The 13,340-nt window shown below is 59.4% G+C and overlaps 1 protein-coding gene across 1 annotated transcript in view; it reads left to right on the forward strand.

The window, feature by feature from the left end:
• The window catches only part of ARHGAP35 (Rho GTPase activating protein 35), a 129,688-nt gene extending 121,542 nt beyond the window's left edge, over positions 1-8,146 (forward strand). The window contains exons 6-7 of the mRNA XM_084905771.1: positions 3,664-3,769; positions 4,372-8,146. Coding sequence (XP_084761897.1) covers positions 3,664-3,769; positions 4,372-4,729 — 464 coding nt within the window. The 3' untranslated portion in view covers positions 4,730-8,146. The remainder of the gene's footprint in view (positions 1-3,663; positions 3,770-4,371) is intronic.
• Positions 8,147-13,340: the final 5,194 nt, after the last annotated feature.

The following is a 13,340-nucleotide window of genomic DNA, read 5'->3' on the forward strand; positions in this document are numbered from 1 at the left end:
AGACCGTGTGCACATCGCAGTAGAGAAGACCAGCAGCTTTCCTCAGATTGTCAAAGGGGTGTGTGACCCAAGCTGGTTCAGGATGCAGCTCACCATCTTAGCATCCCGTTTTCAGGTGAAACCACATAGGGCCACAGACACTAACCGACAGACAGCCCAGTCACCAGGCGGGCCAGCCCCGCTGCTCACAGGGTTCTTGTTCACATGCTGCCTGGTGACATTGCGCCTCCGGGGATCCTGCTTCCTCTTGTCTGTCCCTCACCTCCTAGCACGTGCCAGTCCCTGCCTCGGTCCGGGGGGATCCTGAGCAGGCTATTGCGGGGTTCGCCTCCAGGAGGACATGTCCTCCTGGGGGGAAGGTGGGGCTGCCCACGGTGTCCCTGCAGGCCTCACTGAGGGTGTGGCCCTGAGTGGGTGTTGTCCTCTTCGGGTGGTGCCGGTGAGCCAGGTGGTCAGAGGTCATCAAGGAATTCCTTCTGGGCACTATTGGGCACGGCAGGTCCAAGCCTAGAGCCTGGTTGGCAACCTGGATGCCAAAGATGGCAGCAGAGTGGCACAGCCAAGTGGGACTGGTGTTTGAGGTCAGGGTCCCTGACACCAGTGTATGTGAGCTTAGACCAGTATTTTTACTTTAAGCCGAAGTTTTTCTGTCTAGCGTGAGGCATGTGATGAGCTAGTCTCTGCAGTCCCCTCCTCTTCCTCCTGAGTTCTGTGGTCTCGGTGGTTCTAAGATGCCTGGTCTGTGTCCAGACTCTGTCTTGCCTCTCCTAGAGTGTCTTGCTTTCACCTGACACCTGATTTCAAAAGAGCGGTGTGTTAGCTTGGGGGGCCCGAACCCTATAACTACCACCCCCGCCCCGAAGAGGATCATTGAAGTGGGAGGGGGCCCTGCAGTGGGTGGAAGGCAGGTGCCCAGAGCAGGTGTGCTGGCCCGGGAGTCAGCCTGGTCCTCCCCTCCTCCCCTCACCAGCCTCGTGCCCTTGGCATTGCCTCGGAGCAGGTTTGCTTAGCCAGCCTGTGTGGTAAACCCAGCCCCTCCTCACTCAGGTGGGGTGAGGGCTGCACAGGAGGCAGCTGAAATCTCCGCCAGCATGCAGCGCGCCCGGAGCGAGCAGCCCTGGTGTTGGGCTGGCGTGGGAAGGCTGCCGGTTTGAGCCTGGGGTTGATCCCTGGGCACTGACGGGGCTTCGCTTGTCTGAGGGACGCGAACAGGCCGGGTCAGAGCACACGGCAGGATGTGGCAGATGCAGGGCCAGGCTTTCCTGGGAGACTTCCTGTTGCTCTCCTTTATGGCCTCCCTCCTCCTCCCACCGCTCACTGGACGCTCCTCAGCATCCTGGACACCTGCACGGAGCTCGGAGCTCGGGGAGAAGGAGGGCACAGGGAGGGGCCGTAAGGTCCTTGTTGGGCCCCTCACTGTGTCAGGAGGAGGTGGGCATCCGGGTGTGGCCCATAATTACTATCAAAGCAGCGCAGTGAGCCCCACCCTGCCCCCTTCTCTCCCCCGGGGAGCAGGGAGGAAGCAACCCTCCTTGTTGCTCAGCGGAGAGGAAGGAGGGGCAGCCAGGGCAGACGGTGGCCTTGCCAGCCCGTTTCCTGCCTCCAGCCGGGAGGGCGGGTGCGGCTGCCCGAGGTGAAGGTGCTGCGGCTGTGGGATGCTCGTTACAGCACGTGTGTGTGTGCGTGTGTGTGTGTGTGTGTGTGTGTGTGTGTGTGTGTGCATGCATGCGCGCGCGCGCCCAGGGGCCTGTGCTGAGCTCACATCTCCAAGGGGCGCGATGGCGTCACTGAGTGAGGCCTCCTCCGGGGGCTGCTTACTGTTTCTGGGGAAACTTGGGTTGAACCCTTAAAATAAATCTTGGGCCGAAACCGGTTTGGCTCAGTGGATAGAGCGTCGGCCTGCGGACTCCAGGGTCCCAGGTTTGATTCCAGTCAAGGGCATGTACCTTGGTTGCGGGCACATCCCCAGTAGAGGGTGTGCAAGAGGCAGCTGATCAATGTTTCTCTCTCATCAATGTTTCTAACTCTCTTATCTCTCTCCTTTCCTCTCTGTAAAAAAAAAAAAAAAAAAAAAATCAATAAAATGTATTTAAAAATAATAATAATAAAATAAATCTTGGGTTCAGAGAAAAGAAGCTGATAATGACCACAGATAGTTTCTGTGGGCTTTTTATTGGTTTTGTTTTGTTTTGTTTTTGGTCATTTTCTAACAGGCAAATGTTCACAAAATGCGTATTTTTTATCAAGTCACTTGCAAGTCAAAAAATGTACCCAGTTTCATGCTCGGCTTGCCAGCCAGCGCTCTCCACAGCTTCCCGTCCTGGTTTTCTGGGGTCAGACTGGTCCCGGGCTTCTTGTCTGGTCTCTTCACGGGGGTCTGCCAAGTGAGGGAGCTCCGTCCTCAGCCCTTACACACAGGTGGTCAGCTGGGTCACTTCCCCAGCCACACAGCTGCTTGGGGTCCGAGGCAGCACTCGCACCCAGATCCCTGTGGATCAGGGCTTCCCAGCAGGTCCTCTGCACCTCCCCCCTCCCAGCCCAGCCGGTTGTTTCTGTTCCATCTTCTTCCAAGTCCAGCGTGAGCCAGACTTCTCCGGCGCTGCCCGGCCTGACCCTCGCTCCACAGAACACCGGGTGGGAGTCCGCAGCCTCCGGGCTCGGGGGCTCGTGCTTGGCTTGTTTGTGAGGAGAGGGGCTGTGTCTCCCCTCGCAGAGGAGCTTGTGCCCCAAACCAGCGAGGAACCATCCTATTTCTTAATGGACCCGTCCAGCCACCCACCCTCAGGGTGGGATAGCTGCCCTTCCTGCCGTGTGACCGCTGTGAGAGCGGAGCCCCGGTACCCCCCACGCTGAGAACCCGTCCTGGCTGCCTGACTCCGGGGCTCTGGCCCAGCCCCAGAGAGCGCGGTGTCCCCACGCAGCTTCTGCAGCCGCCCTGGCCTCAGTCCTCTTCCTCGGCCTGGGGGCAGCCTGCCTCAGGCTGTGAGGGCTGCTGGAGCAGGCCTGGCGTGGGTTAAGCGTTGCCTCCTAGTGAGCTGTGTTCTCTCCAGCGCATTAGGGTTTCATGATGGGCTAAGGTGCCGGGGGGGGGGGGGGGGGGGGGGGGGACACGAGCATGTAGACCCCTTGATGGGCGGCATGAGAATCCCCACTGTTTCCATCGCTCTTCCTATAGGGGATGTGAGGGTCTGGTGGCTCCGGGGAAGGACAGCCCTGCTTTTGTGACAAACACCCTCCCTAGACAGTCGGTTGGCGTGGGTGGTGGCAGCACTCCGTCTGGTCAGGAAGCAAGCGGGCTTTCTGCGTTGAGACGCCCGTCTCCAGGGGCAACCAGATGAGCAGAGAATAGTGCTTTTTATGGTGGAGTCTCTTTGGTGTGGGGGCCAGGAAGCTCGGGCGCACAGTGCTCCCCTTCAGCGGGCGCCTGGGACCCAGAGGTGGGCCCGCCCCAGGCCCGAGCCCTGCCAGGTGTGCGCGTGGCCCAGCTCCAGGGAAGAACGGCTGGCTTCCTAAAGCCCGGGCCTCCCGCAGAGAAGGTCCGGCAGCGCCCCCTGGTGGCCGCCAGCCCGCTGGCTCCGAGGTGTCTGCTCTAAGCACCAGGTCTGCTCTGAGCCCCAGCACCCCAGCCTCGGCCATGAAGTCTTTGGTTTTTTCTTTCCTCAGAAATCAACGACCGAGAGCAGAAGTTGCATGCCCTCAAGGAAGTCCTCAAGAAGTTTCCGAAGGAAAACCACGAAGTCTTCAAATACGTCATCTCCCACCTGAACAAGTAGGTCTGGGGCGGCGCTCGGTCTCTCTCCGTGGGCTTCGCCGGGCAGGGCAGTGAGCAGCAGCAGGAGGCTGAGCGAGGTCCGTCCCCAGCCGGGCTGTAGGGTGCTGTCCGCCTCCCCGGGGGCACTGGCTCAGGCCCACCTGGTTCAGTCTGAGAGCCCCACGTGGCCCCAAGTGTGCCAGAGTCCCCTCTCCGGTCTCCTTGGTGGGGGACCCAGCGCCTCGCCACCAGGTGCACCGGGAAAGAGCCCCAGTCCAGGGAGGGCAGGACACCTGGTCACGAGACACGTCTGTTTCCCAGCAGACCTGGTTGTCACCTTGGCGCCGGTGTGTCAGGGAGCTCTGGCTTGGGGGACACACTCCCGTCCCTGCACACCAGAGCGTTCTGGTGGTCTGGGCAAGAGTCCCGGAGGCAGTCTGTTCACCCCAAGGCCTCCCCTGAGCCAGGGCCTCAGCCATCCCCGGGGGCTTGCCATGTGGGGACACTGAAGCCGAGGGCAGGGCAGGCAGGACGGACAGCAGACAGTGACCAGGGCACAGAGCCTCAGGTGGGCCCACTGTCCCTCAGAGCTCTGACCGTGAATTCGGTGTCACCTACAGAGTCAGCCACAACAACAAGGTGAATCTCATGACCAGCGAGAACCTCTCCATCTGCTTCTGGCCCACCCTGATGCGGCCGGACTTCAGCACCATGGACGCGCTCACGGCCACGCGCACCTACCAGACAATCATCGAGCTCTTCATCCAGCAGTGCCCCTTCTTCTTCTACAACCGGCCCATCAGCGAGCCCCCCGGCGCCACGCCCAGCTCCCCCTCCGCCGCGGCCTCCGCCGCGCCCTTCCTCACCTCCACCCCCATCACCAGCCAGCCGTCGCCCCCCCAGTCGCCCCCTCCCACCCCCCAGTCCCCGCTGCAGCCGCTGCTGCCCTCCCAGCTTCAAGCTGAGCACACGCTGTGAGTCCCCGCGCTCGGGGGCAGAGGAAGCTGTCTTCTCTCCGGTAAGGTGGCTCCGGTAAGGGGTCCCCTCTGCCTGTCACCTTCTCACAGCCGCAGCGGCAGCACCAGTCGGCAGTCCACCGGCGGCGGCTGGGCTGTCAGGTGCCCCAAGCCCAGCTCTCAGGCCTGGGGCTGCTACAGGCAGTGGCGGGTGGTCCTGCCTTTGGTCACGGACCCTTGGAGGACTGAACTTGTCAGGCAGCAGCCCAGTGGCCCTCATCGTTCATGGCTCCCTGGCCGCCCGCCCGCGCACACTGGCCTCGGTGCACCGCCCGCTGCCTGGACAGCCTGGCCGTGGACAGCCCTGGCCGTGGACAGCGGAAGGAGGAGGTTCCGAGATGCAGGCCACCCCGGGGCAGGGCTAGCAGCCCCGGAGAACACTTCCCGTCTGTCTCCGCTCGCCTTCTCGATGCCTGTCCGGCGTCGTCCTCGGGGGGCAGCGCTGAGGGAGGAGCTTTGCCCGGATCGGGGAGCCAGCCTCCCCTCCGCCGGCCCCCTTCCCGGGCTTGGGGACATCTTCCCAGCGGCCAGGACACTGAAGGAAACGGGAAAACCCAGGAACCGTTGGAAAGAAAAAGGAAGACACTACCAGAGCAAACGCAGACCTGAGGTCCAGCTGTCTCCCCCTCGGCGGGCACAGGCGGAAGCGGCCCTTCTCTGCGGCTGGTGCCTGAGAGCCCGCTGGGTCTCACCATCCCCTTTCCCAAAAGAGGGTTTGAGCCCTTAGTGGGCAGAGCGGGGAGACCAGCAGGCCAGCCTGGAACTTGGTCTGCCTTTGGACACACTACAGTACTATGGGAACACTACTGTGTGTGCGTGCGTGTGCGTGTGTGTGTGTGTGTGTGTGTGTGCGCGCCTGTGAGGGAGGTGGTGCGCCTGTGAGGGAGGGGACTGCTGAGGGTGCAGGGCGCCTGGGGTGGTTTAGTGTGTTTGGTGTTGAAATGGAGTCGTTTTCATCCTGGGCCGTATGAGCCGCCAGCAGCGCTGCTGTGGGGAGAGGGCGGGTGTGGCGATTGCTGCCCACACGGTCCTTCACGCTCCCAGGGCCGGCGGCCCAAGGAGCCCCAGGCACAAAGGCCACAGTCACCAGAGCACCGTGCCCATCTGTCACACCGCCACCCCCTCCCGTGGCCTCCCCTCAGCTTCCTGGCCCCTGGGAGAACCACTCACCCACCGCTGCCCCACGGCAGCCCGCTGAGCTGCCCCACGCAGGGGCAGCCTGACACTAAGGTACCCGGCGTGTGGAGGGCCCGCGTCCACCCGGCCTCCGGGTCTCTTGCACTTTAGCGGCACCTGTGGGTGTTCGAGCGTGCCCTGTCTCCGCCGGGGGCCATGCCAGCACCCAGCCCCTGCGCCCTGTGGGCAGCGGAGGGGCCAGCCCCCTGACTTCTCGGGTGAGCGGGGCCTGCTGCGGTGGTTCCTGTGCGGTCTGGGCTTCGGGTGACTGCGCTTACCCCTCCGGGAACAGTCAGAGCGTGTAAACGGGGGCGGTGTGCCCTCCTGGCGGGTGGGCAGGCCCCTGGGGAAGTGCGGGTGTCCTCCCTCTCCCTGGGCACCTGCCCTGCTCCCAGGCCCCTTCAGGTGCCGGCTGTGGTTGGAGGGAAGCTGTGAGGTGGCCGGAGCCACTGCCCCTGTGGACTGACACAAGTGGTCCCCTCCCATCGCCACCGCCGCCTGCAACCTCCTCTCTGTGCCAGGAACTCAGCGGCCCCCACCCCGCCTTCCCACACCCGTTCCCGAGGCCCCTCAGACGGGAGCGGCTGCTCCTGCCCCCCACCCCACCCCCCCGGGAGGGAGCCGCCCTGTCAGCGGGGCTCCGCGGTGCAGGCGGGGTGCCCAGCGGCCAGCCGTGGTCTCCTGTCTCCATGGCTCCGCTCACCCTGAGCTCCTCTGCTCCTCCGGCTGGCTCGGGCTCGAGGACACTGCTTGGTTCTAAGTTGCAGTCGGAGGTCTGTCTTGGGAGAGCCGGGTGCTGCTGGGAACTGCCTTAAGTGGATTGCAGCCCACAGCGCTCACAGCAGAGGGGGCGGAGGCAGGAGTGGCCGTGGCCTAGAGGGGTCAGCGAGGGCTCCCCCAGCCGGTCCCCAGCGTGTAGGCGCCCTGGGGGAGGTGGTCTGCGGCCAGGAGCGAGGCGGTGGGTCTGCCTGGACTGGGCTGCTGCACATCAGGGAGCAGCACCTGTCCAGCCAGTGCCCATCACTGCGTTTGAGGAGGGGTGCCGAGAGCCCGCGGTGCTGTTCTGTGCGCGCTGCACCCACCACCACGTCCTCCCTGCTTCCGGGGAGAGCCCCGCAGGAGGAGTGCCAGGAGGGGCAGCGGGGGGCCCAGAGGAGCACGCCTGCCAGTCCCTGTCCCTCCGCTCCGGAAGGAATGGAGGCTGGAGGGAGACCTTCCCCAGGTCATGGGTGTTCCAGCCTCAGCCCTGAAACTTGAATACAGCCTGCAGCCTTTGTGGCCTGAGTCCCCTCCCCTGCACCCTCCCCGCCCCCTCCCGTGAGAGCGCTGCTGGGGGGGGGGGGGTCCTGGGGAGAGCCTGGTCAGTGGCCGAGGAAGCCAGCCTCAGTCCTCCAGTGCAGGGGGCGTGGTGGGCACAGCATGCGCAGACGGCGGCCCTCCGATTGCTTGGCAGGTTCAAGCCACTTAGGTGAGCAGACAGCCTGAGCCCGTGCCTGATACCCGAGTCCCACCGGGGGCGGCACGGGGAGGGGCTGGGGGGGGAAGCCGCCTGCCAGCTCCCGGGGTCGGGTGCCGCCGCTCAGGCAGCAGTGACGTCACTCGACACGGTGGAGACGGCGTAAGTTATTGTTCACGGAAAAAGGAATCCTGTTCCCTGTGTACATTTGCAAAAAGGAAATGTCTGAATTTACGGGAATAAACCTGGTTTGAATTTGGAACAGTGCTGCTGCCAGCTTATTTTCTGGTACTTGTACTTTCACCTGTTCAACGATCTTTATATATGTCGGATTAACAAATATTTTGAGTTTCCTGAGAAAAACAGAAACATTAATGGTATTGAAATGTGTTAGTAGTCTGGCCGTGTGCCCGAAATCCTGTTTTGCAGCCGAGTGGAGAACTGTCTGTAAAGGAGGTCTAACCGTTTTTCTTTGTGCGTTAGGGGCTCGGCCGGTGTTAGGAATGTTAGCTTACTGCCCAGGCTTGCTGTGGACACGGGCTATGTCGCGCTCCGGCCCGATAGTGCATGGTCAGCCGCCACCGAGGCTGTGGCATCTCGGACTGAGGTGTTTTCGTTTGGTTTTGTTTTTTAAAATCATGTATTTGCTACAAAGTATTGTACTTGTCTCAATGGGAATGGTGTAAAAAACTGAAAAGGCCTTATGTGATATGTATCATAGTTAATAAATCAGTCTTGTAAAACCTGGCCTGGGAGACTGGAGGCGGCCCTCGCTGGGCCCTGCAGCGCCCCCGGGCGGCCGGGCACGGCTCCGCCCTCCGCCCTCCGCCCTCCGCCCTCCGCCCTCCGCCCTCCGCCCTCCCTCCTCCAGCAGCGGTGCTCCAGGCTCCAGGGCGGAGGGGCCGGGCTCGCCGCAGGAGGGGAGACTTTCCAGCAGCGCTGGCCCACAGGAGCCTCTGGACCATCCCCTCCGTCTGGGGCCGGCCCAGCACCTGCCCCTGCTCCTCCAGCAGAGCGGCTGCTCCCAAAACAGCCTCCATCCTCTGCTGTGGTTTGTTTCAGGTGATTATCCCAACGCCCCCCCCCCCCAGCCCTCTGGCTCCTTCAGGACCCTCAGGACCCTCCGGGCCTCCGAGGAGGGGGTTGGCTGCCCAGTCTGCCTGGAATTCCCTTCCACACCCCCCACCTCAGCCCTGCCCAGCCGCTCCTCAAAGCTGTCTTCCTCTGGAAATCCTTCCCTGACCGGGTCACACATTCATTCCATTTGGTTTTTAATCACTACAGTGTACAGCTGGCGCTCATGGGTGCTGGCATGAGCCTGTCTTTTCTCTTGATGTTGGAGTTGTGTGGGTTTGTACAAGTATCTCTCAGCCACTGAAGTCAAGAATTTTGGCGGAGGCGGGCCTGTAGGATGTCCCAGGATGCCCAACAAAGTGCCCTCAGTTTGCAGAACGCAGTGGTCTCAACCTTAACCTGACTGGGGTCTCCGTCTACAAGCCGACCTCTCCCATGTGACTCCAGCCCAGACCTCCCTCTGACTGCCCCTCGTCCCTCACCAGCCTGACCCACGTGACACCCACCGCCGAAGTCCTGGCCCCTTTCTCCAAACCGTTCATCCCTCACCAGCCTGACCCCGGGCCCGCCACTCCTCCCTCCTCATCCTGCCACCTCACCTCACGGAACCTCGCCTCCTGGGCCTCCTCCCTGGCCTCCCAGCCCCCAGTCTCCCCCCCCCTCCCCTCTTAGCTCCTGTGGCCGCCAAAGGGGGCGGTTCCAAAGAACCTGCTGTCACCCCTCCCTCATCTCCTTTCTGGGCTCCGCGGAGACTCGGAGGAAAACCCAGACCCCTCACGGGCACTCTGCCCCTGGCCTCCGGGGGCACGCCCACCTCAGACCTTGGACTCTCCCTGCCCGACCCCAGACCCAGAGGGACGCCTTAGCTTTCAAAGAAAAAGGAATGTTCTCTTTGAAGAGCATTTCTCTGTTACTCCTTCAGATCGTCTTAGCCCACTTAATGCATATTTCCTAATCACCTCTCTGCCGGGCCCTGGGGACGCAGCCAGGGGGGACATCGAGGGGGACAGACAGGAAGCAGGCAAAGCAACGCCCACGTGTCCGTGTCCCGGGCAGATGGCGATGGTGAGGGGGGTGTGGTTCTGGGGGAGCAGGGGTGCTATTTAGGGTGCTCAGGAGGGGACATGGCAGCAGGAAATTTAAGGGAACACAAAACAACTCAGTGACCAAGATAAAAACATTCCAACGCGATGTTGTTGTTTATTTTAAATCAAGGTTAAGCGGAAACCGGTTTGGCTCAGTGGATAGAGCATCAGCCTGCGGACTGAAAGGTCCCAGGTTCGATTCCGGTCAAGGGCACATAGCTTGATTGCAGGCACATCCCCAGTGGGGGGTGTGCAAGAGGCAGCTGGTCGATGCATCTCTCATCAATGTTTCTAACTCTCTATCCCTCTCAATTTCTCTCTGTGTAAAATCAATAAAATATATATTTTTTAAAAATCAAGGTTAAAAAACATGACACGTTTAGATTAAAAACAGAATCAGCAACTGTGCTGAGCCATATTGAAGCCTGAGGCAAGAGGAGAGATGGGTAAGACGGAGCCTGGAATCGGAGGGAGGGGCTGGTGGGTGAGACCAGAGCTGGGACCGCGGAAGTGGAGGGAGGAGGTCAGACTTTGGATATCATGAAGGCCAAGGAGACAGAATTTGCTCAAAATTGCACGTAGAGGATGATGCCAAGATTTACACGGTAGTGTGTCCGCTTGCCATCTGAGTCCCCCACTCCCTGTGAAACCCCGGGGCTGGAGCTGCGTCCCCGCAACCACAGCCAGCACCTAGGTCCTCAGCGGCGCGGGAGCGCAGGCCGAACGCTCTGGAGGCGGTGTTACTCTATACTGCCACCAGGGGTCAGCAGAGCGCCGCCCTGAGCCGCGGGAAGTGCTGGGAGCCGAGGTGGTGAGATTTTTAGAGATGGGAAACAGGAAAGCAAGATTAGAAGCAGCCGGGACTGGGGAAGAGGCAGGTTCTGGGAAAGGAGGTTGGAAGAGTCCCAGGAGCAGGCTAAGAAGCAAGGAGTGATCTCTTCCGGCCATTTCATCCATCCATCCATCCATGTATTCATTCAGTCACAGAAGGTCAGAGCCCAAGCCACATAGCGCTGTATGGGGCACATGTGGGCTCAATCCCCAGTAGAGGGCGTGCAGGAGGCAGCTGATCAATGATTCTCCCTCATCATTGATTTTTCTATCTCCCTCTCCCTTCCTCTCTGAAATCAATAAAAATATTTTTTAAAGTAAAATGAATTTTTTAAAAGAATAAAGTAAAGGGAGATAGATACAGGCTCATAGGAACTGTTTCCCAATAGGGACTGAAGAGCAGTTGACATGAATGTTAGCCAGGCAAATATTAATAAGCGCTAACAGTTCTGGGCCCTGTTTAACTCATTTCTTATGTATCTACCCAGTTTTTTTTTAATATATATATTTTATTGATTTTTTTACAGAGAGGAAGGGAGAGGGATAGTTAGAAACATCAATGAGAGAGAAACATCGATCAGCTGCCTCCTGCATGCCCCCTACTGGGGATCGAGCCTGCAACCCAGGCATGTGCCCTTGACTGGAATCGAACCCAGGACCCTTTAGTCCACAGTCTGGCGCTCTATCCACTGACCTAAACCAGCCAGGGCAAACTTGGGACTCTTGAGTCCACAGGCCAACACTCTATCCACTGAGCCAAATGGGCCAGGGCCTATTTCTTTTTAAGTGATGGATGAGAGAGAGAGAGAGGGAGAGAGAGAGAGAGAGAGAGAGAGAGAGAGAGAGAGAGAGAGAGATCAATTTGTTGTTCCACTTCTTCATTGGTTGATTCTTGCATCAACCTGGGATCAAGCCCACAACCTTGGTGTGTCAGGACGATGCTCTAACCACCTGAGCTCCCAGCCAGGGCTCTTCTGTGTGTTATAAGGACACTTGTCTGTGGAGCTGGGACCCATCGGGTGACCCAGGATGATCTCATCTCGAGTCCTTCATTTCACTCCATGGGCAAAGACCCTTTTTCCAAGGTCACATTTCCAAGTTCCAGAGTTAGGATGCGGACATATCTTTTTTTTTTTTTACTTGCTTTAGATAAAGCCTTCACTCTGAGAACTGATTCTGAGCCTCACCTCTCAAGAAACGCATTCCTGGGGTGCTGCAGCCCAGTAACACCCCAGGGCGAAGGGGGACATCACCTTGACAGCTTGGCTCTCGGAACCCTGGCCTTGAACCAGGCCTGGCTTCACTAAGTGCAGAGGTGGAAGCAGGAGGGACTCGGGTCAGACACGCTGCAGGACTTCCTGCAGGCAGGCGGCTCCGGGGGAAGGAGACGCTCCGAAGCACTACCCCTGCTCCTGGGACAAACACTCCCTTGGGAGCTCAGACGAGTCACCTGCTCCCCTGACGTTCCTGCCTCATCTCATTGAAGGGCTTCTCACAGGTGAGGACAGTGAGGCAGAGAGGACAGAGCGGCCCAAACTCACACAAGTGGGGCCAGAATTAGAATGTCAGCCTGCTGAGTCACCTCGAGACTATGCTGTCCACCTCCCAATAGGGAAGAATGAAATGTGTAAAGGGATGTCTTTGGGCTCTCTCCTTCTCCCTCTCCCTCTCCCTCCCTTTCCCTCCCTCTCCCTTCCTCTTTCTCTCTCTCTCTCTCTCTCTCTCTCTCTCTCTCTCTCTCTCTCACACACACACACACACACACACACACACGCTCTCAGTGCCTACCAAAATCCTTGACCCTCTCCTTGATTTCCCCTGGTGACAGGGAGCTCACTGCCTACCGAGGGCCCATAATGTCATTCCCAGTCCCTTCCCCCAGGGCTGCTCTGGAAGTAGTGGGGTGTCAGAGCTTTGAGGGGAGGTGTCTCCCAGGCAGGGGAAGGGCAGACGGAGAGGGTGGGGAGCCAGGCCAGGGAAGGAGGGGCTGGATCTGTGACCGTGGCGGTCTCTGCTACCACACGCTCAGGATCCCCTGACAGCTCCCTCCCTCCACTACCCCTTCCAACCCCGAGTGCTCACTGCTCACTGCTTCGCCTGCCCGCTGCTGCACCAGCCCTCGAGGACAATTTGTGTCAATAAAAAGCAAGGGGTCCTGGGACAAGGAAGAACTTGGTTCCTATAGCCAAGCTCCCCTGGGATAAGCCATATCCCCAAACGTTTGGCAAGAGGTTTTTGCGTGATGAATGTTTTTACTGACTTGAGAGAGAGAGAAATGTTGATGGGTTTCCTCCTGCACGTCCCCTACTTGGAATTGAGCCCGAAACCTGGGCATGTGCCCTGACCCAGAATGGCACCAGCGACCTCTGGGTGCCTGGGCGATGCTCAACCAACTGAGCCACACCAGCCAGGGCCGAGTTCTTAGGACAGGCCCCTGGGTGCCCCAATCTCTCCCCACCCCCACCATCAGAGCGGCAGGGGGCGCAGACTCACAGGGCGGCCCCCACGTCCCAATGGGAACCTGATGCCCCAAATGGGGTGTGTGAGTTTGCCAGGGACTCCGCAGGGGCTAGGTAAGAGGGTTTGCATCGGGCCCTTGAAGGTGTAGGTGTCTTTGGATGTATATACGTTTTATCTAGCACCATGGTCAGCAAACTGCGGCTCTCGAGCCACATGCAGCTCTTTGGCCCCTTGAGTGTGGCTCTTCCACAAAATACCACGGACTGGTTGAGTCTATTTTGAAGAAGTGGCGTCAGGAGTTGTTTTTTAAGTTTTTTAAGTTTTAAAAATTTGGCTCTCAAAAGAAATTTCAATCATTATACTGTTGATATTTGGCTCTGCTGACTAAAGAGTTTGCCGACCACTGACCTAATATAGCTCTATACTCAGCTTTTAGTGGCTTAACAGTGGATCTCAAACTTTTTTCTTTTCTTTTTTTTAAATATATTTTA

Source organism: Pipistrellus hanaki (assembly GCF_964339955.1).
Source record: "Pipistrellus hanaki genome assembly, chromosome: 15".
In the NCBI taxonomy this organism is placed as follows: domain Eukaryota; kingdom Metazoa; phylum Chordata; class Mammalia; order Chiroptera; family Vespertilionidae; genus Pipistrellus; species Pipistrellus hanaki.